Source organism: Schistocerca cancellata, chromosome 8, assembly GCF_023864275.1.
Source record: "Schistocerca cancellata isolate TAMUIC-IGC-003103 chromosome 8, iqSchCanc2.1, whole genome shotgun sequence".
Taxonomy (NCBI): Eukaryota; Metazoa; Arthropoda; class Insecta; order Orthoptera; family Acrididae; genus Schistocerca; species Schistocerca cancellata.
The window spans coordinates 54594396-54618491 of record NC_064633.1 but is presented as its reverse complement, the minus strand read 5'-3'; the positions used below and the strand labels follow the sequence as shown (position 1 = coordinate 54618491).

Genomic DNA, 24096 nt, shown 5'->3' with positions numbered 1-24096 from the left:
CCCATAAAGCTATTAGCAGAAATGGAAGAGCAGACGACACTGCATTATCAGACAGCTGCTACCTACTCTCACCAAAACTTGTATTCACTCGTTTCAGTCATACACAACTGGTTAAATGGTGGGACAAGACGTGGAAGTGATGCTGATTCACACTTATTTGTACCAAAACAAATATAAGATCGGATATATGCTTGTAAAGGACACACTTCGTTGTGAGAGGCCAGTGGTACACAAACAACAAATATTATGATATATGCCTAAAGATCTCTCTGTATATTCAAGAGGGATCTGATGAAATCCCCTCACAGTCTCTGAAATGGGAAGGAATCTCATCAGCCCGTTGTAACGATACAATACTAAACGTAACACTAATTATATTCTGTTGTGTCATTACTGAGTGTTCAGTGAAATTAATAAGAAGGTGTAAGAAAGCCACTGTGAGGTAATGGAATAGCAGCTGTGGCTAGCAGCCGCAGTACGACGAATGTGAGTCAGATAATATGTACACAGAAGGATTGCGAGACTGGCTAGTCACACTCAGTGCAAAACAATACCGTGAAGTGGTAATAACCGTACTGACAAGGGAACCTCCCCATCACATCCCCCTCAGATTTAGTTATAAGTTGGCACAGTGGATAAGCCTTGAAAAACTGAACACAGGACAATGGAGAAAACAGGAAGAAGTTGTGTGGAACTATGAAAAAATAAGCAAAATATACAAACTGAGAAGTCCATGCGCATGATACGCAACTTCAAGGATAGCGCGAGCGCAGGAGCGCCGTGGTCCCGTGGTTAGCGTGAGCAGCTGCGGAATGAAATGTCTTTCGTTCAAGTCTTCCCTCAGGTGACATGTTTAATTTTTTATCTTCAGACAAATATTATCTGTCCGTCTGTCCGTCCGATGCGAGGTAACTGCGCCGTAGTTTGGGGACGCTACACCTAAACAAACATTGAAACAGTCGACTGCAGCGCACGGAAGAGATAGTATTCCTGCTAAAGAGGCTGCCTGGCTGGCAGTTGACTGTTCGCTACTTTGGATGAGAGTACATTAAATACATGAGATGTATTCCGTGGGCAATATGAATCCACCAAATACAGCTCGCGACTTCAATAACAAGGTCAATGAATATTTTCCGAACTGCAAGTTTGCGGTGCGGTCGCAAAACACAGACACTAACCTTATTACAGTGAACAGAGACGTCAATGAACGAACGGACAGATAATAACTGTCTGAAAATAAAACATTAAAGTTTTCACTCGAGGGAAGACTCGAACCAAGGACTTCTCGTTCTGTAGCTGCTCACGCTAACCACGGGACCACGGCGCTCGTGAGCTCTCATTGTCCTTCACCTTGCCTATCTTTCGCATGGACTGCTAAGTTTGTATATTTTGCATATCTTTTCATAGTTACACACAACTTCTTCCCGTTGTCTCGATTGATCTGTGTACAGTTTTTCAAGGCTTATCCACTGTGCCAACTTGTAACTAAATTTGAGTGGTGTGCGATGGGGAGGTTCCCTTGTGAGTAGGTCGATGTCATCAATTTGGCAAGATTCTTGTTCTGGTCCTAACGACAGGGTGCCACGTTTTGGTGTAGCAAATGCACAGCAGGGCCACATAAATAGTTTGAAGACAGAGACACTTCAGGGTCCAGCAGCACCACAATGAAGCCAGAGTCAATCAAGACGACGAGGCGAGTGGTCATCATCAGCAGCATCCACGGGTTCGAGACTGGCTTGGCCTATCACTGAAAGCACTGAGTTCCTTGATGGATTTGCTGAGACAGAACCACTGACCTTCCGTCCTAGCCAGCCACCGTTCGATGCCTGCCGGAGGTCAGAGGATTGTGGCTTGCGCACTACAGTCTCCGCGTGCACCCACCATGAATGTGTGCAGGCCAGTCGCAAGGAGTTGCCATGGCCCAGGAGAGAGCCAATGCAGCACACCACACATAGGCGGTGACGTCCCATCACATCGAAGGGAGCCTACCCTAGCATCTCCTCGCCAGACGGGAGAAGCGGTCTATGAGCCAGCACCGGCCACGGTCAGTGGCCTGGCCTGTGATTCACATCGCAGGGAGCCTACACTAGCATCTCCTCGCCAGACGGGAGAAGCGGACTATGAGCCAGCACCGGCAACGGTCAGTGGCCTGGCCTGTGATTCACATCGAAGGGAGCCTACACTAGCATCTCCTCGCCAGACGGGAGAAGCGGACTATGAGCCAGCACCGGCCACGGTCAGTGGCCTGTCCAGTGATTCACATCGGAGGGAGCCTACACTGGCATCTCCTCACCAGACGGGAGAAGCGGACTATGAGATAGCACCGGCCATGGTAAGTGGCCTGTCCAGTGATTCGCATCAGAGGGAGCCTACACTAGCATCTCCTAGCCAGACGGGAGAAGCGGACTATGAGCCAGCACCGGAAACGGTCAATGGCCAGGCCAGTGATTCATATCGGAGGGAGCCTACACTAGCATTTCCTCGCCAGACGGGAGAAGCGGACTATGAGCCAGCACAGACCACGGTCAGTGGTCTGGCCAATGATTCACATCGGAGGGAGCCTATACTAGCATCTCCTCACCAGACGGGAGAAGTGGATTATGAGCCAGCACCCGCCACGGTCAGTGGCCAGGCCAGTGATTCACTTCGGAGGGAGCCTACACTAGCATCTCCTCACCAGACGGGAGAAGTGGACTATGAGCCAGCACCGGCCACGGTCAGTGGTCTGGCCAGTGAATCACATCGGAGGGAGCCTACACTAGCATCTCCTCGCCAGATGGGAGAAGCGGACTATGATACAGCACCGGCCACGGTCAGTGGCCTGGCCTGTGATTCACATCGGAGGGATCCTACACTAGCATCTCCTCACCAGACGGGAGAAGCGGACTATGATCGAGCACCGGCCATGGTCAGTGGCCTGACCAGTGATTCACATCGGAGAAAGCCTCCACTAGCATCTCCTCGCCAGATGGGAGAAGCGGACTGTGAGCCAGCACCGGCCCCGGTCAGGGCCTTACCTGTGATTCACATCGAAGGGAGCCTACACTAGCATCTCCTCGCCAGACAGGAGAAGCGGACTATGGGCCAGCACTGGCCACGGTCAGTGGCCTGGCCTGTGATTCACATCGAAGGGAGCCTACACTAGCATCTCCTCGCCAGACGAGAGAAGCGGACTATGAGCCAGCACCGGCCACGGTCAGTGGCCCGGCCTGTGATTCACATCGGAGGGAGCCTACACTAGCATCTCCTCAACAGACGGGAGAAGCAGACTATGAGCCAGCACCGGCCACGGTCAGTGGCCCGGCCTGTGATTCACATCGGAGGGAGCCTACACTAGCATCTCCTCGCCAGACGAGAGAAGCGGACTATGAGCCAGCACCGGCCATGGTCAGTGGCCCGGCCTGTGATTCACATCGGAGGGAGCCTACACTAGCATCTCCTCAACAGACGGGAGAAGCGGACTATGAGCCAGCACCGGCCACGGTCAGTGGCCTGGCCAGTGATTCACATCGGAGGGAACCTACACTAGCATCTCCTCGCCAGACGGGAGAAGCGGACTATGAGCCAGCACTGGACACGGTCAGTGCCCTGTCCAGTGATTCACATAGGAGGAAGCCTACACTAGAATCTCCTCACCAAACGAAAGAAGCGGACTATGAGGCAGCACCGGCAACGGTCATTGGCTGGCCAGTGATTCACATCGAAGGGTGCCTACACTATCATCTCCTCGTCAGACGGGAGAGGCGGAATATGAGATACCACCGGCCATGGTCAGTGGCCTGTCCAGTGATTCACATCAGAGGGAGCCTACACTAGCATCTCCTCACCAGACGGAAGAAGCGGACAATGAGCCAGCCCCGGACACGGTCAGTGGACTGGCCAGTGATTCACATCGGAGGGAGCCTACACTAGCATCACCTCACCAGGCGGGAGAAGCGGACTATGAGCCAGCACCGGCCACGGACAGTGGCCTGGCCAGTGATTCACATCGGAGGGAGCCTACACTAGCATCTCCTCACCAAACGGGAGAAGCGGACTATGAGCCAGCACCGGCCACGGACAGTGGCCTGGCCAGTGATTCACATCGGAGGGAGCCTACACTAGCATCTCCTCACCAGATGGGAGAAGCGGACTATGAGCCAGCACCGGCCACGGTCAATGGCCTGGCAAGGGATTCACATCGGAGGTAGCCTACACTGGCATTTACTCGCCAGACGGGAGAAGCGGACTATGAGCCAGCACAGACCACGGTCAGTGGCCTGGCCAATGATTCACAATGGAGGGAGCCTACACTAGCATCTCCTCACCAGACGGGAGAAGCGGACTATGAGCCAGCACCTGCCACGGTCAGTAGACTGTCCAGTGATTCACATCGGAGGGAGCCTACACTAGCATCTGCTCACCAGACGGGAGAAGCGGGCTATGAGCCTGCACCGGCCACGGACAGTGGCCTGGCCAGTGATTCACATCGGAGGGAGCCTACACTAGCATCTCCTCACCAAACGGGAGAAGCGGACTATGAGCCAGCACCGGCCACGGACAGTGGCCTGGCCAGTGATTCACATCGGAGGGAGCCTACACTAGCATCTCCTCACCAGATGGGAGAAGCGGACTATGAGCCAGCACCGGCCACGGTCAATGGCCTGGCAAGTGATTCACATCGGAGGTAGCCTACACTGGCATTTACTCGCCAGACGGGAGAAGCGGACTATGAGCCAGCACAGACCACGGTCAGTGGCCTGGCCAATGATTCACAATGGAGGGAGCCTACACTAGCATCTCCTCACCAGACGGGAGAAGCGGACTATGAGCCAGCACCTGCCACGGTCAGTAGACTGTCCAGTGATTCACATCGGAGGGAGCCTACACTAGCATCTGCTCACCAGACGGGAGAAGCGGGCTATGAGCCTGCACCGGCCACGGTCAATGGCCTGGCCAGTAATTCACATCGAAGGGAGCCTACACTAGCATCTACTCACCAGATGGAAGAAGCGGACTATAAGCCAGCACCGGCCACAGTCAGTGGCCCGGCCAAGGTTCATATCGGAGAGAGCCTACAATAGCATCTCCTCACCAGACAGGAGAAGCGAACTATGAGCCAGCAGCGACCACGGTCAGTGGCCTGGCCTGTGATTCACATCCAAGGGAGCCTCCACTAGCATCTCCTCACCAGACGGGAGAAACGGACTATGAGCCAGCAACGGCCACGGTCAGTAGCCTGTCCAGTGATTCACATCGGAGGGAGCCTACACTAGCATCTCGTCACCAGACAGGAGAAGCGAACTATGAGCCAGCACCAGCCACGGTCAGTGGCATGGCCTGTGATTCACATCCAAGGGAGCCTCCACTAGCATCTCCTCACCAGACGGGAGAAGCGGACTATGAGCCAGCACCAGCCACGCTCAGTGGCATGGGCTGTGATTCACATCAAAGGTAGCCTACACTACCATCTCCTCGTCAGTCGGGAGAAGCGGACTATGAGCCAGCAACGGCCACGGTCAGTGGCCTGTCTAGTGATTCACATCGGAGGGAGCCAACACTAGCATCTCCTCGCCGGACGGGAGAAGCAGACTATGAGCCAGCACCGGCCACGGTCAGTGGCCTGGCCTGTGGTTCACATCGAAGGGAGCCTACACTAGCATCTCCTCGCCAGACCGGAGAAGCGGACTATGAGCTAGCACCGGCCACGGTCAGTGGCCTGGCCAGTGATTCACATCGGAAGGAGCCTACACTAGAATCTCCTCGCCAGATGGGAGAAGCGGACTATGATCCAGCACCAGCCACGGTCAGTGGAATGGCCTGTGATTCACATCGGTGGGAGCCTACACTAGCATCTCCTCACCAGATGGGAGAAGCGGACTATAATCGAGCACCAGCCATGGTCAATGGCCTGGCTAGTGATTCACATCAGAGGAAGCATACACTAGCATCTCCTCGCCAGACGGGAGAAGCGGACTATGAGCCAGCACAGGCCACGGTCAGTGGCCTGGCCAGTGATTCACATTGGAGGGAGCCTACACTAGCATCACCTCGCCAGACGGGAGAACCGGACTATGAGCCAGCAGAGACCACGGTCAGTGGCCTGGCCAATGATTAACATTAGAGGGAGCCTACACTAGCATCTCCTCACCAGACGGAAGAAGCGGACAATGAGCCAGCCCCGGACACGGTCAGTGGACTGGCCAGTGATTCACATCGTAGGGAGCCTACACTAGCATCACCTCACCAGGCGGGAGAGGCGGACTATGAGCCAGCACCGGCCACGGACAGTGGCCTGGCCAGTGATTCACATCGGAGGGAGCCTACACTAGCATCTCCTCACCAGACGGGAGAAGCGGACTATGAGCCAGCACCGGCCACGGACAGTGGCCTGGCTAGTGATTCACATCGGAGGGAGCCTACACTAGCATCTCCTCACCAGATGGGAGAAGCGGACTATGAGCCAGCACCGGCCACGGTCAATGGCCTGGCAAGTGATTCACATCGGAGGTAGCCTACACTGGCATTTCCCCGCCAGACGGGAGAAGCGGACTATGAGCCAGCACAGACCACGGTCAGTGGCCTGGCCAATGATTCACAATGGAGGGAGCCTACACTAGCATCTCCTCACCAGACGGGAGAAGCGGACTATGAGCCAGCACCTGCCACGGTCAGTAGACTGTCCAGTGATTCACATTGGAGGGAGCCTACACTAGCATCTGCTCACCAGAAGGGAGAAGCGGGCTATGAGCCAGCACCGGCCACGGTCAATGGCCTGGCCAGTAATTCACATCGAAGGGAGCCTACACTAGCATCTACTCACCAGATGGAAGAAGCGGACTATAAGCCAGCACCGGCCACAGTCAGTGGCCCGGCCAAGGTTCATATCGGAGAGAGCCTACACTAGCATCTCCTCACCAGACAGGAGAAGCGAACTATGAGCCAGCAGCGACCACGGTCAGTGGCCTGGCCTGTGATTCACATCCAAGGGAGCCTCCACTAGCATCTCCTCACCAGACGGGAGAAACGGACTATGAGCCAGCAACGGCCACGGTCAGTAGCCTGTCCAGTGATTCACATCGGAGGGAGCCTACACTAGCATCTCCTCACCAGACAGGAGAAGCGAACTATGAGCCAGCACCAGCCACGGTCAGTGGCATGGCCTGTGATTCACATCCAAGGGAGCCTCCACTAGCATCTCCTCACCAGACGGGAGAAGCGGACTATGAGCCAGCACCAGCCACGGTCAGTGGCATGGGCTGTGATTCACATCAAAGGTAGCCTACACTACCATCTCCTCGTCAGTCGGGAGAAGCGGACTATGAGCCAGCACCGGCCACAGTCAGTGGCCTAGCCAGTGATTCACATCGGAGGGAACCTACACTAGCATCTCCTCGCCAGACGGGAGAAGCGGACTATGAGCCAGCACTGGACACGGTCAGTGCCCTGTCCAGTGATTCACATTGGAGGAAGCCTACACTAGAATCTCCTCACCAAACGGGAGAAGCGGACTATGAGGCAGCACCGGCAACGGTCATTGGCTGCCCAGTGATTCACATCGAACGGAGCCTACACTATCATCTCCTCGCCAGACAGGAGAAGCGGACTATGAGCCAGCACAGGCCACGGTGAATGGCCAGGCCAGTGATTCATATCGGAGGTATCCTACACTAGCATTTCCTCGCCAGACGGGAGAAGTGGACTATGAGCCAGCACAGACCACGGTCAGTGGCCTGGCCAATGATTCACATTGGAGGGAGCCTACACTAGCATCTCTTCACCAGACGGCACAAGCGGACTACGAGCCAGCACCGGCAACGGTCAGTGGCCTGGCCAGTGATTCACATTGGAGGGAGCCTACACTAGCATTTCCTCGCCAGACGGGAGAAGCGGACTATGAGCCAGCACACACCACGGTCATTGGCCTGGCCAATGATTCACATCGGAGGGAGCCTACACTTGCATCTCCTCACCAGACGGGAGAAGTGGACTATGAGCCAGCACCGGCCATGGTCAGTGGCCTGGCCAGTGCTTCACATCGGAGGGAGTCTACACTACCATCTCCTCACCAGACGGGAGAAGCGGACTATGAGCCAGCACCAACCACGGTCAGTGGCCTGTCTAGTGATTCACATCAGAGGGAGCCTACACTAGCATCTCCTCACCAGACTGGAGAAGTGGACTATGAGCCAGCACCGGCCACGGTCAGTGGCTTGGCCAGTGATTCACATTGGAGAGAGCCTACACTAGCATCTCCTCACCATACAGGAGAAGCGGACTATGAGCCACCACCGGCCACGTTCAATATCCAGGCCAGTGAATCACATCGGAGGGAGCCTACACTAGCATCTCCTCACCAGACGGGAGGAGCGGACTATGAGCCTGACCGGCCACGGTCAGTGGACTGGCCTGTGATTCACATCGCAGGGAGCCTACACTAGCATCTCCTCGCCAGACGGGAGAAGCAGACTATGAGCCAGCACCGGCCACGGTCAGTGGCCTGGCCTGTGATTCACATCGAAGGGAGCATACACTAGCATCTCCTCGCCAGACAGGAGAAGCGGACTATGAGCCAGCACCGGCCTCGGGCATATGCCTGGCCTGTGATTCACATTGAAGGGCCCCTACACTAGCATCTCCTCGCCAGACGGGATAAGCGGACTATGAGCCAGCACCGGCCTCGGTCAATGGACTGGCCTGTGATTCACATCGAGGGGACCCTAAACTAGCATCTCCTCGCCAGACAGGAGAAGCAGACTATGAGCCAGCACCGGCCTCAGTCAGTGGACTGGCCGGTGATTCACATCGAAGGGAGCCTACAGTAGCATCTCCTCGCCAGCAGGAGAAGCGGACTATGAGCCAGAACCGGCCTCGGTCAGTGGTCTGGCCTGTGATTGACATCGAAGGGAGCCTACACTAGCATCTCCTCGCCAGAAGGGAGAAGCAGACTATGAGCCAGCACCGGTCACAGTCAGTGGACTGGCCATTGATTCACATCGAAGGGACCCTACACTAGCATCTCCTTGACAGATGGGAGAAGCGGACTATGAGCCAGCACAGGCCTCGGTCAGTGGACTGGCCTGTAATTCACATCGAAGGGACCCTACACTAGCATCTCCTCGCCAGACAGGAGAAGCAGACTATGAGCCAGCACCGGCCACGGTCAGTGGACTGGCCTGTGATTCACATCGAAGGGAGCCAACACTAGCATCTCCCCGCCAGATGGGAGAAGCGGACTATGAGCCAGCACCGGCCACGGTCAGTGGACAGACCTGTGATTCACATGAAGGGAGCCTACACTAGCATCTCCTCACCAGACAGGGGAAGCGAACTATGAGTCAACACCGGCCTCGGTCAATGGATTGGCCTGTGATTCACATCGAACGGCCCCTACACTAGCATCCCCTCGCCAGACGGGAGAAGCGGACTATGAGCCAGCACCTGCCACGGTCAGTGGACTGGCCTGTTATTCACATCAAAGGGACCGTACACTAGCATCTCCTCACCAGACAGGAGAAGTGGACTGTGAGCCTGCATCGGCCACGGTCCGTGCACTGCCCTGTGATTCACATGAAGGGAGCCTACACTAGCATCTCCTCACCAGACAGGGGAAGCGAACTATGAACCATCACTGGCCTCACTCAGTGGACTGGCCTGTGTTTCACATCGAAGGGACCCTTCACTAGCATCTCCTCGCCAGACGGGTGAAGCGGACTATGAGCCAGCACCGGCCTCGGTCATATGACTGGCCTGCGTTTCACATCGATGGGCCCCTACACTAGCATCTCCTCGCCAGACGGGAGAAGCGGTCTATGAGCCTGGACTGGCATCGGTCAGTGGACTGGACTGTGATTCACTTCGAAGTAACCCTACACTAGCATCTCCTCGCCAGACGGGAGAAGCGTACTATGAGCCAGCACCGGCCCTGGTCAGTGGACTGGCCTGTGAATCACATCGAAGGGACCGTACACTAGCATCTCCTCGCCAGACTGGGGAAGCAGACTATGAGCCAGCACCGGCCTCGGTCAGTGGACTGGCCTGTGGTTCACATCGAAGAGAGCCTACACTAGCATCTTCTCGCCAGACAGGAGAAGCGGACTATAAGTCAACACCGGCCTCGGTCAGTGGACTGGCCTGTGATTCACATCGAAGGGACGCTACACTAGCATATCCTCGCCAGACGGGAGAAGCGGACTATGAGCCAGCACCGGCCACGGTCAGTGGCCTGTCCAGTAATTCACATCGGAGGGAGCCTACACTAGCATCTCCTCAACAGACGGGAGAAGCTGACTATGGGCCAGTACCGGCCACGGTCAGTGGCCTGGCCTGTGATTCACATCGAAGGGAGCCTATACTAGCATCTCCTCGCCAGATGGGAGAAGCTGACTATGAGCCAGCACCGGCCTCGGTCATGAGACTGGCCTGTGTTTCACATCGATGGCCCCCTACACTAGCATCTCCTCGCCAGATGGGAGAAGCGGTCTATGTGCCTGCACTGGCCTCGGTCAGTGGACTGGCCTGTGATTCACATCGAAGGGACCCTACACTAGCATCTCCTCGCCAGACGGGAGAAGCGTACTATGACCCGCCACCGGCCTCGGACAGTGGACTGGCCTGTGATTCACATCAAAGGATCCCTACACTAGCATCTCCTCACCAGACGGGAGAAGCGGACTATGAGCCAGCACCGGCCATGGTCAGTGGACTGGCATGTGATTCACATTGAAGGGAGCCTACACTAGCATGTACTCGCCAGACGGTAGAAGCAGACTATGAGAACGCACCGTCCACGGTCAGTGGACTGGCCTGTGATTCACATCAAAGCGACCCTACACTAATATCTCCTCGCCAGACGGGAGAAGCGGAAAATGAGCCAGCACTGGCCTCGGTCAGTGGACTGGCCTGTGAATCACATCGAAGGGACTGTACACTAGCATCTCCTCACCAGACTGGAGATGCGGACTATGAGCCAGCACCGGCCACGGTCAGTGGACTGGCCTGTGATTCACATCGAGGGGACCCTACACTAGCATCTCCTTGCCAGACAGGAGATGCGGACTCTGACCCAGCACCGGCCTCGGTCAGTGGATTGGCCTGTGATTCGCATCGAAGGGACCCTACACTAGCATCTCCTCGCCAGACGGGAGTAGCGGACTATGAGCCAGCACCGGCCATGGTCAGTGGCTTGTCATGTGATTCACATTGAAGGGAGCCTACACTAGCATCTCCTCGCCAGACGGGAGAAGCGGACTATGAGAAAGCACTGTCCACGGTCAGTGGACTGGCCTGTGATTCACATCGAAGCGACCCTACACTAACATCTCCTCGCCAGACGGGAGATGCGGACTATGAGTCAAAACCGGCTGCGGTAAGTGGACTGGCCTGTGATTCACATCGAAGGGAGCCTACACTAGCATCTCCTCGCCAGCCGGGAAAAGCGAACTATGAGCCAGCACCGGCCTCGATCAGTGTACTAGCCTGTAATTCACATCGAAGTGACCCTACACTAGCATCTCCTTGCCAGACGGGAGAAGCGGACTATGAGGCAGCACCGGCCACGGTCATTGGCCTGGCCAATTATTCACATCGGAGGGAGCCTGCACTAGTATCTCCTCACCAGACGGGAGAAGTGGACTATGAGACAGCACCGGCCACGGTCAGTGGCTTGGCCAGTGATTCACATCGGAGGGAGCCTGCACTACCATCTCCTCACCAGACGGGAGAAGCGGACTATGAGCCAGCACCGGCCACGGTCAGTGGTCTGTCCAGTGATTCACATCAGAGGGAGCCTACACTAGCATCTCCTCACCAGACGGGAGAAACGGACTATGAGCCAGCACTGGCCATGGTCAGTGGCCTCTCCAGTGATTCACATTGGAGGGAGCCTACACTAGCATCACCTCACCATACGGGAGAAGTGGTCTATGAGCTACCATTGGCCAAGGTTAATAACCTGGCCAGTGAATCACATCGGAGGGATCCTACACTAGCATCTCCTCGCCAGACGGGAGAAGCGGACTATGAGCCAGCACCGGCCTCGGTCATATGACTGGCCTGTGATTCACATCGAAGGGCCCCTACGCTAGCATCTCCTCGCCAGACGGGAGAAAGGACTATGAGCCTGCATCGGCCTCGGTCAGTGGACTGGCCTGTGATTCACTTCGAAGTATCCCTACACTAGCATCTCCGCGCCAGACGGGAGAAGCATACTATGAGCCAGCACCGGCCTCGTTCAGTGGACTGGCCTGTGATTCACATCGAAGGGAGCCTAAACTAGCATCTCCACGCCAGACGGAGGAAGCGGACTATGAGCCAGCACCGGCCACGGTCAGTGGCCTGGCCTGTGATTCACATCGGAGGGAGCCTATACTAGCATCTCCACGCCAGACGGGAGAAGCATACTATGAGCCAGCACCGGCCTCGTTCAGTGTACTAGCCTGTAATTCACATCGAAGTGACCCTACACTAGCATCTCCTTGCCAGACGGAAGAAGCGGACTATGAGGCAGCACCGGCCACGGTCATTGGCCTGGCCAATTATTCACATCGGAGGGAGCCTGCACTAGTATCTCCTCACCAGACGGGAGAAGTAGACTATGAGCCAGCACCGGCCACGGTCAGTGCCTTGGCCAGTGATTCACATCGGAGGGAGCCTGCACTACCATCTCCTCACCAGACGGGAGAAGCGGACTATGAGCCAGCACCGGCCACGGTCAGTGGTCTGTCCAGTGATTCACATCAGAGGGAGCCTACACTAGCATCTCCTCACCAGACGGGAGAAACGGACTATGAGCCAGCACTGGCCATGGTCAGTGGCCTCTCCAGTGATTCACATTGGAGGGAGCCTACACTAGCATCACCTCACCATACGTGAGAAGTGGTCTATGAGCCACCATTGGCCAAGGTTAATAACCTGGCCAGTGAATCACATCGGAGGGATCCTACACTAGCTTCTCCTCACCAGACGGGAGAAGCGGACTATGAGCCAGCACCGGCCACGGCCAGTGCACTGGCCTGTGATTCACATCGCAGGGAGCCTACACTAGCATCTCCTCGCCAGACGGGAGAAGCGGACTATGAGCCAGCACCGGCCACGCTCAATGGCCTGGCCTGTGATTCACATCGAAGGGAGCCTACAATAGCATCTCCTCGCCAGACGGGAGAAGCGGACTATGAGCCAGCACCGGCCTCGGTCATATGACTGGCCTGTGATTCACATCGAATGGCCCCTACGCTAGCATCTCCTCGCCAGACGGGAGAAAGGACTATGAGCCTGCATCGGCCTCGGTCAGTGGACTGGCCTGTGATTCACTTCGAAGTATCCCTACACTAGCATCTCCGCGCCAGACGGGAGAAGCATACTATGAGCCAGCACCGGCCTCGTTCAGTGCACTGGCCTGTGATTCACATCGAAGGGAGCCTAAACTAGCATCTCCTCGCCAGACGGAGGAAGCGGACTATGAGCCAGCACCGGCCACGGTCAGTGGCCTGGCCTGTGATTCACATCGGAGGTAGCCTACACTAGCATCTCCTCGCCAGACGGGAGAAGCAGACTATGAGGCAGCACCGGCCACAGTCATTGGCCTGGCCTGTGATTCATATCGAAGGGAGCCTACACTAGCATCTCCTCGCCAGACAGGAGAAGCGGACTATGAGTCAACACCGGCCTCGGTCAGTGGACTGGCCTGTGATTCACATCCAAGGGACCCTACACTAGCATCTCCTCGCCAGACGGGAGAAGCGGACTATGAGCCAACACAGACCACGGTCATTGGCCTGGCCAATGATTCACATCGTAGGGAGCCTACACTATCATCTCCTCACCAGACGGGAGATGTGGACTATGAGCCAGCACTGGCCATGGTCAGTGGCTTGGCCAGTGATTCACATCGGAGGGAGCCTACACTACCATCTCCTCACCAGACGGGAGAAGCGGACTATGAGCCAGCACCGGCCATGGTCAGTGGCCTGTCCAGTGATTCACATCGGAGGGAGCCTACAGTAACATCTCCTCACCAGACGGGAGAAACAGACTATGAGCCAGCACTTGCCACTGTCAGTGGCCTGTCCAGTGATTCACATTGGAGGGAGCCTACACTAGCATCTCCTCACCATACGGGAGAAGCGGACTATGAGCCACCATTGGCCACGGTCAATATCCTGGCCAGTGAATCACATCGGAGGGATCCTACACTAGCTTCTCCTCACCAGACGGGAGAAGCGGACTATGAGCCAGCACCGGCCACGGTCAGTGGACTGGCCTGTGATTCACATCAGAGGGAGCCTACCCTAGCATCTCCTCGCCAGACGGGAGAAGCGGACTATGAGGCAGCACCGGCCACGGTCATGGGCCTGGCCTGTGACTCACATCGAAGGGAGCCTACACTAGCATCTCCACGCTAGACGGGAGAAGCGTACTATGAGCAAGCACCGGCCACGGTCAGTTTACTGGCCAGTGACTCACATAGGAGGGAGCCTACACTAGCATCTCCTCACCAGACGGGAGAAGCGGACTATGAGCCAGCACCGGCCACGGTCAGTGGCCTGGCCAGTGATTCACATCGGAGGGAGCCTACACTAGCATCTCCTCGCCAGATGGGAGAAGCGGACTATGATACAGCACCGGCCACGGTCAGTGGTCTGGCCTGTGATTCACATCGGAGGGATCCTACACTAGCATCTCCTCACCAGACGGGAGAAGCGGACTATGATCGAGCACCGGCCATGGTCAGTGGCCTTACCTGTGATTCACATCGAAGGGAGCCTACACTAGCATCTCCTCGCCAGACGAGAGAAGCGGACTATGAGCCAGCACCGGCCACGGTCAGTGGCCCGGCCTGTGATTCACATCGGAGGGAGCCTCCACTAGCATCTCCTCGCCAGATGGGAGAAGCGGACTGTGAGCCAGCACCGGCCCCGGTCAGTGGCCTTACCTGTGATTCACATCGAAGGGAGCCTACACTAGCATCTCCTCGCCAGACAGGAGAAGCGGACTATGGGCCAGCACTGGCCACGGTCAGTGGCCTGGCCTGTGATTCACATCGAAGGGAGCCTACACTAGCATCTCCTCGCCAGACGAGGGAAGCGGACTATGAGCCAGCACCGGCCACGGTCAGTGGCCCGGCCTGTGATTCACATCGGAGGGAGCCTACACTAGCATCTCCTCAACAGACGGGAGAAGCGGACTATGAGCCAGCACCGGCCACGGTCAGTTGCCCGGCCTGTGATTCACATCGGAGGGAGCCTACACCACCATCTCCTCGTCAGTCGGGAGAAGCGGACTATGAGCCAGCACCAGCCACGGTCAGTGGCCTGTAGAGTGATTCACATCGGAGGGAGCCTACACCTGCATCTCCTCATCAGACGGGAGAAGCAGACTATGAGCCAGCACCGGCAATGGTTAGTGGCCTGGCCAGTGATTCACATCGGAGGGAGCCTACACTAGCATTTCCTCGCCAGACGGGAGAAGCGGACTATGAGCCAGCACAGACCACTGTCATTGGCCTGGCTAATGACTCACATCGGAGGGAGCCCACACTAGCATCTCCTCACCAGATGGGAGAAGTGGACTATGAGCCAGCACCGGCCTCGGTCAGTGGCCTATCAAGTGATTCACATCGGAGGGAGTCTACACTAGCATCTCCTCACCAGACGGGAGAAGCGGACTATGAGCCAGCACAGGCCACGGTCAGTGGCCTGGCCAGTGATTCACATTGGAGGGAGCCTACACTAGCATCTCCTCACCACACGGGAGAAGCGGACTATGAGGCAGCACCGGCCACGATCATATGACTGGCCTGTGATTCACATTGAAGGGACCCTACACTAGCATCTCCTCGCCAGACGGGAGAAGCGGACTATGAGCCTGCATCGGCCTCGGTCAGTGGTCTGGCCTGTGATTCACTTCGAAGTAACCCTACACAAGCATCTCCTAGCCAGACGGGAGAAGCATACTATGAGCCAGCACCGGCCTCGGTCAGAGGACTGGCCTGTGATTCACATTGAAGGGAGCCTACCCTAGCATCTCCTCGCCAGACGAGAGAAGCAGACTATGAGCCAGCACCGGCAATGGTTAGTGGCCTGGCCAGTGATTCACATCGGAGGGAGCCTACCCTAGCATCTCCTCGCCAGACGAGAGAAGCAGACTATGAGGCAGCACCGGCCACGGTCATTGGCCTGGCCTGTGATTCACATTGAAGGGAGCCTACACTAGCATCTCCTCGCCAGACGGGAGAAGCGGAAAATGAGCCAGCACTGGCCTCGGTCAGTGGACTGGCCTGTGAATCACATCGAAGGGACCGTACACTAGCATCTCCTCGCCAGACTGGAGAAGCGGACTATGAGCCAGCACCGGCCACGGTCAGTGGACTGGCCTGTGATTCACATCGAGGGGACCCTACACTAGCATCTCCTCACCAGACGGGAGAAGTGGACTATGAGCCAGCACCGGCCTCGGTCAGTGGATTGGCCTGTGATTCGCATCGAAGGGACCCTACACTAGCATCTCCTCGCCATACGGGAGAAGCGGACTATGAGCCAGCACCGGCCACGGTCAGTGGCCTGTCCAGTGATTCACATCGGAGGGAGCCTACACTAGCATCTCCTCACCAGACGGGAGAAACGGACTATGAGCCAGCACTGGCCACGGTCAGTATCTTGGCCAGTGATTCACATCGGAGGGGGCCTACACTAAAATCTCCTCACCAGACGGGAGAAGTGGACTATGAGCCAGCACCGGCCACGGTCAGTGGCCTGTCCAGTGATTCACATCGGAGGGAGCCTACACTAGCATCTCCTCACCAGACGGGAGAAACGGACTATGAGCCAGCACTTGCCACTGTCAGTGGCCTGTCCAGTGATTCACATTGGTGGGAGCCTACACTAGCATCTCCTCGCCAGACAGGTGAAGCGGACTATGAGTCAACACCGGCCACGGTCAGTGGATTGGCCTGTGATTCACATCGCAGGGAGCCTACACTAGCATCTCCTCGCTATACGAGAGAAGCGGACTATGAGCCAGCACCGGCCACGCTCAATGGCCTGGCCTGTGACTCACATCGAAGGGAGCCTACACTAGCATCTCCTCGCCAGACGGGAGAAGCGGACTATGAGCCAGCACCGGCCTCGGTCATATGACTGGCCTGTGATTCACATCGAAGAACCCCTACGCTAGCATATCCTCGCCAGACGGGAGAAGCGGACTATGAGCCTGCATCGGCCTTGGTCAGTGGACTGGCCTGTGATTCACGTCGAAGTAACCCTACACTAGCATCTCCTCGCCAGACGGGAGAAGCATACTATGAGCCAGCACCGGCCTCGGTCAGTGGACTGGCCTGTGATTTGCATCAAAGGGAGCCTAAACTAGCATCTCCTCGCCAGACGGAGGAAGCAGACTATGAGCCAGCACCGGCCACGGTCAGTGGCCTGGCCTGTGATTCACATCGGAGGGAGCCTACACTAGCATCTCCTCGCCAGTCGGGAGAAACAGACTATGAGGCAGCACCGGCCACAGTCATTGGCCTGGCCTGTGATTCACATCGAAGGGAGCCTACACTAGCATCTCCTCGCCAGACAGGAGAAGCGGACTATGAGTCAACACCGGCCTCGGTCAGTGGACTGGCCTGTGATTCACATCGAAGGGACCCTACACCAGCATCTCCTCGCCAGACGGGAGAAGCGGACTATGAGCCAGCACAGACCACGGTTATTGGCCTGGCCAATGATTCACATCGTAGGGAGCCTGCACTATCATCTCCTCACCAGACGGGAGAAGTGGACTATGAGCCAGCACTGGCCATGGTCAGTGGCTTGGCCAGTGATTCACATCGGAGGGAGCCTACACTACCATCTCCTCACCAGATGGGAGAAGCGGACTATGACCCAGCACCGGCCATGGTCAGTGGCCTGTCCAGTGATTCACATCGGAGGGAGCCTACAGTAACATCTCCTCACCAGACGGGAGAAACAGACTATGAGCCAGCACTTGCCACTGTCAGTGGCCTGTCCAGTGATTCACATTGGAGGGAGCCTACACTAGCATCTCCTCACCATACGGGAGAAGCGGACTATGAGCCACCATTGGCCACGGTCAATATCCTGGCCAGTGAATCACATCGGAGGGATCCTACACTAGCTTCTCCTCACCAGACGGGAGAAACGGACTATGAGCCAGCACCGGCCACGGTCAGTGGACTGGCCTGTGATTCACATCGGAGGGAGCCTACCCTAGCATCTCCTCGCCAGACGGGAGAAGCGGACTATGAGGCAGCACCGGCCACGGTCATTGGCCTGGCCTGTGATTCACATCGAAGGGAGCCTACACTAGCATCTCCTCGCCAGACGGGAGAAGCGTACTATGAGCAAGCACCGGCCACGGTCAGTTTACTGGCCAGTGACTCACATCGGAGGGAGCCTACACTAGCATCTCCTCACCAGTCGGGAGAAGCGGACTATGAGCCAGCACCGGCCACGGTCAGTGGCCTGGCCAGTGATTCACATCGGAGGGAGCCTACACTAGCATCTCCTCGGCAGACGGGAGAAGTGGACTATGGGATAGCACCGGCCACGGTCAGTGGCCTATCCAGTGATTCACATCAGAGGGAGCCTACACTAGCATCACCTCGCCAGACGGGAGAAGCGGACTATGAGCCAGCACCGGACACGGTCAGTGGCCTTGCCAGTGATTCACATTGGAGGGAGCCTACACTAGCATCTCCTCACCACACGGGAGAAGCGGACTATGAGGCAGCACCGGCCACGATCATATGACTGGCCTGTGATTCACATCGAAGGGAGCCTAAACTAGCATCTCTTCGCCAGGCGGGGGAAGCGGACTAAGAGCCAGCACCGGCCACGGTCAGTGGCCTGGCCTGTGATTCACATCGGAGGGAGCCTACCCTAGCATCTCCTCGCCAGACGGGAGAAGCAGACTATGAGTCAGCACCGGCCACGGTCATTGGCCTGGCCTGTGATTCACATCGAAGGGAGCCTACACTAGCATCTCCTCGCCAGACGGGAGAAGCGGACTATGAGCCAGCACCGGCCTCGGTCATATGACTGGCCTGTGATTCACATCGAAGAACCCCTACGCTAGCATCTCCTCGCCAGACGGGAGAAGCGGACTATGAGCCTGCATCGGCCTTGGTCAGTGGACTGGCCTGTGATTCACTTCGAAGTAACCCTACACTAGCATCTCCTCGCCAGACGGGAGAAGCATACTATGAGCCAGCACCGGCCTCGGTCAGTGGACTGGCCTGTGATTCGCATCAAAGGGAGCCTAAACTAGCATCTCCTCGCCAGACGGGAGAAGCGGACTATGAGCCAGCACCGGCCACGGTCAGTGGCCTGGCCTGTGATTCTCATCGGAGGGAACCTACCCTAGCATCTCCTCACCAGACGGGAGAAGCGGACTATGAGCCAGCACCGGCCACGGTCAGTGGCCTGGCCAGTGATTCACATCGGAGGGAGCCTACACTAGCATCTCCTCAGCAGACGGGAGAAGTGGACTATGGGATAGCACCGGCCACGGTCAGTGGCCTATCCAGTGATTCACATCAGAGGGAGCCTACACTAGCATCACCTCGCCAGACGGGAGAAGCGGACTATGAGCCAGCACCGGCCACGGTCAGTGGCCTTGCCAGTGATTCACATCGGGGGTAGCTAACACAACCATCTCCTCACCAGACCTGAGAAGCGGACTATGAGCCAGCACCGGCCACGGTCAGTGGCCTCGCCAGTGATTAACATCGGACGGAGCCTACACTCGCATCTACTCACCAGATGGAAGAAGCGGACTATGAGCCAGCACCGGCCACAGTCAGTGGCCCGGCCAGTGATTCATATCGGAGGGACCCTACACTAGCATTTCCGCACCAGACGGGAGAAGCGGACTATGAGCCAGCACCAGCCACGGTCAGTGGCATGGCCTGTGATTCACATCAAAGGGAGCCTACACTACCATCTCCTCGTCAGTCGGGAGAAGCAGACTATGAGCCAGCACCAGCCACGGTCAGTGGCCTGTAGAATGATTCACATCGGAGGGAGTCCACACTACCATCTCCTCACCATACGGGAGAAGCGGACTATGAGGCAGCACCGGCCACGATCATATGACTGGCCTGTGATTCACATTGAAGGGACCCACCACTAGCATCTCCTCGCCAGACGGGAGAAGTGGACTATGAGCCTGCACCGGCCTCGATCAGTGGACTGGACTGTGATTCACATCGAGGGGACCCTGTACTCGCATCTCCTCGCCAGCCGGGAGAAGCGGACTATGAGCCAGCACCGGCCTCGGTCAGTGGACTGGGCTGTAATTCACATCGAAGGGACCCTACACTAGCATCTCCTCGCCACATGGGAGAAGCGGACTATGAGCCAGCACCGGCCATGGTCAGTGGACTTGCCTGTGATTCACATCGAAGGAACCATACACTAGCATATCCTTGCCAGACAGGAGAAGTGGACTAGGAGCCAAAACCGGCCGCGGTCAGTGGACTGGCCCTTGATTCACATCGAAGGGACCCTACACTAGCATCTCCTCGCCAGACAGGAGAAGCGGACTATGAGTCAACACCGGCCGCGGTCTGTGGACTGGCCTGTGATTCACATCGAAGGGACCCTATACTAGCATCTCCTCGCCAGACGGGAGAAGCGGACTATGAGCCAGCAGCGGCCACGGTCAGTGGGCTGGCCTGTTATTCACATCGAAATGACCGTACACTAGCATCTCCTCACCAGACAGGAGAAGCGGACTATGAGCCAGCACCGACCTCGGTCAGTGGACTGGCCTGTGATTCACATCGAAGTGACCCTACACTAGCATCTCCTCGCCAGACGGGAGAAGCGGACTATGAGCCAGCACTGGCCTCGGTCAGATGACAGGCCTGTGATTCACATGAAGGGAGCCTACACAAGCATCTTCTCGCCAGACAGGAGAAGCGGACTATGAGCCAGCACCGGCCTCGGTCAGTGGACTGGCCTGTGATTCACATAGAAGGGGGTCTTCTCTAGCATCTCCTCGCCAGACAGGAGAAGCGGACTATGAGTCAACACCGGCCTTGGTCAGTGGACTGGCCTGTGATTCACATCGAAGGGACCCTACACTAGCATCTCCTTGCCAGACGGGAGAAGCGGACTATGAGCCAGCACAGACCACGGTCATTGGCCTGGCCAATGAATCACATCTGAGTTATCCTACACTACTATCTCCTCACCAGACGGGAGAAGCGGACTATGAGCCAGCACCGGTCACGGTCAGTGGCCTGTCCAGTGATTCACATCGAAGGGAGCCTACACTAGCATCTCCTCACCAGACGGGAGAAGCAGACTATGTGCCAGCACCGGCCACGGTCAGTGGCCTGTCAAGTGATTCACATTGGAGGGGGCCTACACTAGCATCTCCTCACCATACGGGAGAAGCGGACTATGTGCCACCATCGGCCATGGTCAATATCCTGGCCAGTGAATCACATCGCAGGGAGCCTACACTAGCATCTCCTCGCCAGACGGGATAAGCGGACTATGAGCCAGCACCGGCCACGGTCAGTGGCCTGGCCTGTGATTCACATCAAAGGGAGCCTGTACTAGCATCTCCTCGCCAGACGGGAGAAGCGGACTATGATCCACACCGGCCTCGGTCATATGACTGGCCTGTGATTCACATCGTTGGGCCCCTACACTAGCATCTCCTAGCCAGGCGGGAGAAGCGGACTATGAGCCTGCACCGGCCTCGGTCGGTGGACTGCCCTTTGATTCACTTCGAAGTAACCCTACACTAGCATCTCCTCGCCAGACTGGAGAAGCGGACTGTGAGCCAGCACCGGCCACGGTCAGTGGACTGGCCTGTGATTCACATCTAGGGGCCCCTACACTAGCATCTCCTCGCTAGACAGGAGAAGCGGGCTATGACCCAGCACCGGCCTCGGTCAGTGGATTGGCCTGTGATTCACATCGAAGGGACCCTACACTAGCATCTCCTCGCCAGACGGGAGAAGCAGACTATGAGCCAGCACCGGCCTCGGTCATTGGACTGGCCTGTGATTCACATCGAAGGGACCCTACACTAGCATCTCCTCGCCAGACGGGAGAAGCGGACTATGAGCCACCACCGGCCACGGTCAGTGGACTGGCATGTGATTCACATTGAAGGGAGCCTACACTAGCATCTCCTCGCCAGACGGGGCAAGCGGACTATGAGAAAGCAACGTCCACGGTCAGTGGACTGGCCTGTGATTCACATCGAAGCGACCCTACACTAACATCTCCTCTCCAGACGGGAGAAGCGGACTATGAGCCAAAACTGGCTGCGGTGAGTGGACTGGCCTGTGATTCACATCGAAGGGAGCCTACACTAGCATCTCCTCGCCAGACGGGAGAAGTGGACTATGAGCCAGCAGCGGCCTCGATCATTGTACTGGCCTGTGATTCACATCGAAGGGACCCTACACTAGCATCTCCTCGCCAGACGGGAGAAGCGGACTATGAGCCAGCACCAATCTCGGTCAGTGGACTGGCCTGTGAATCACATCAAAGGGACCGTACACTAGCATCTCCTCGCCAGACTGGAGAAGCGGACTATGAGCCAGCACCGGCCACGGTCAGTGGACTGGCCTGTGATTCACATCGAGGGGACCCTACACTAGCATCTCCTCGTCAGACGGGAGAAGTGGACTATGAGCCAGCACCGGCCTCGGTCAGTGGACTGGCCTGTGATTCACATCGGAGGGAGCCTACACTAGCATCTCCTCGCGAGACAGGAGAAGCGGACTATGAGTCAACACCGGCCTTGGTCAGTGGACTGGCCTGTGATTCAAATCGAAGGGACCCTACACTAGCATCTCCTCGCCAGACGGGAGAAGCGGACTATGAGCGAGCACCGGCCATGGTCAGTGGACTGGCCTGTGATTGACATTGAAGGGACCGTACACTAGCATCTCCTCGCCAGACAGGAGAAGCGGACTATGAGCCAGTACCGGCCACGGTCAGTGGACTGGCCTGTGATTCACATCGAAGGGACCCTACACTAGCATCTCCTCACCAGATGGGAGATGCGGACTATGCGCCAGCACCGGCCTCGGTCAGTGTACTGGCCTGTGATTCACATCGAAGGGACCCTACACTAGCATCTCCTCGCCAGACATGAGAAGCGGACTATGAGCCAGCACCGGCTTCGGTCAGTGGACTGGCCTGTGATTCATATCGAAGGGACCCTACACTAACATCTCCTTGCCAGACAGGAGAAGCGGACTATGAGTCAACACCGGCCTTGGTCAGTGGACTGGCCTGTGATTCACATCGAAGGGACCCTACACTAGCATCTCCTCGCCAGATGGAAGAAGCAGACTATGAGCCAGCACCGGCCACGGTCAGTGGACTGGCCTGTGATTCACATCGAAGGGAGCCTACACTAACATCTCCTTGCCAGACAGGAGAAGCGGACTATGAGTCAACACCGGCCTTGGTCAGTGGACTGGCCTGTGATTCACATCGAAGGGACCCTACACTAGCATCTCCTCGCCAGACGGGAGAAGCGGACTATGAGCGAGCACCGGCCATGGTCAGTGGACTGGCCTGTGATTGACAACGAAGGGACCGTACACTAGCATCTCCTCGTCAGACGGGAGAAGCGGACTATGAGCGAGCACCGGCCTTGGTTAGTGGACTGGCCTGTGATTCACATCGAAGGGACCCTACACTAGCATCACGTCGCCAGACGGGAGAAGCGGACTATGAGCCAGCACCGGCCTCGGTCAGTGGACTGGCCTGTGATTCACATCGAAGGGACCCTACACTAGCATCTCCTCGCCAGACGGGAGAAGCGGACTATGAGCCAGCAACGGCCACGGTCAGTGGACTGTCCCCACTGAGCCAATGACTCAGTGCGTAATTAAAGTTGAATAGAAGCTTTTCTTTCGGATGGCAGCGCATACACTGTGTCTCACGATGCATTCTCACCACCACTCATCCTACTGAGTGTACCCACACTCTTCAGTCAGGATTCGAGTCTGCGGCCGTAGCGGTCGTGCGGATCCAGACTGTAGTGCCTTTAACCGCTCGGCCACTCCGGCCGTCTTTCCCAGGGGTTCAGTGGCACTCGTCAGTTCGGTAGGTGTAACGA

The 24096-nt window shown here is 56.9% G+C and overlaps 2 protein-coding genes across 2 annotated transcripts; both read left to right on the top strand.

The window, feature by feature from the left end:
• Positions 1 to 1882: 1882 nt before the first annotated feature.
• Positions 1883 to 14381, top strand: LOC126095336 (mucin-4-like). Its single transcript, XM_049910141.1, has 17 exons — positions 1883 to 2908; positions 3010 to 3579; positions 3735 to 4166; positions 4215 to 4646; positions 4695 to 5018; positions 5078 to 5433; positions 5515 to 6073; positions 6134 to 6469; positions 6518 to 6841; positions 6901 to 7224; positions 7572 to 8374; positions 9817 to 10675; positions 10736 to 11059; positions 11216 to 11827; positions 12052 to 12848; positions 13217 to 13457; positions 13518 to 14381. Exons 1-17 carry the CDS (start codon positions 1883 to 1885, stop codon positions 14379 to 14381), a joined length of 9183 nt encoding a protein of 3060 aa, XP_049766098.1.
• Positions 14382 to 15837: 1456 nt separating this feature from the next.
• On the top strand, positions 15838 to 21493 carry LOC126095335 (mucin-4-like). The gene is made up of 7 exons (XM_049910140.1): positions 15838 to 15857; positions 16178 to 17105; positions 17166 to 18641; positions 19086 to 19601; positions 19758 to 19996; positions 20114 to 20369; positions 20909 to 21493. The coding sequence occupies exons 1-7, from the start codon at positions 15838 to 15840 to the stop codon at positions 21491 to 21493; spliced, it is 4020 nt and encodes a 1339-aa protein (XP_049766097.1).
• The last annotated feature ends 2603 nt before the right edge of the window (positions 21494 to 24096 follow it).

Coding starts and splice junctions, on each gene's coding strand:
- LOC126095335 (XM_049910140.1), top strand. CDS start 15,838: ATGAGCCTGCATCGGCCTCG. Junction 19,997..20,113: donor CCAGCCACGGTCAGTGGCCT/GTAGAATGATTC, acceptor TTCACATTGAAG/GGACCCACCACTAGCATCTC. Junction 20,370..20,908: donor ATGAGCCAGCACCGGCCATG/GTCAGTGGACTT, acceptor TCTTCTCGCCAG/ACAGGAGAAGCGGACTATGA.
- LOC126095336 (XM_049910141.1), top strand. CDS start 1,883: ATGAATGTGTGCAGGCCAGTCGCAAGGAGTTGCCATGGCCCAGGAGAG. Junction 4,167..4,214: donor CGGCCACGGTCAATGGCCTG/GCAAGGGATTCA, acceptor TTTACTCGCCAG/ACGGGAGAAGCGGACTATGA. Junction 6,842..6,900: donor ATAAGCCAGCACCGGCCACA/GTCAGTGGCCCG, acceptor TCTCCTCACCAG/ACAGGAGAAGCGAACTATGA.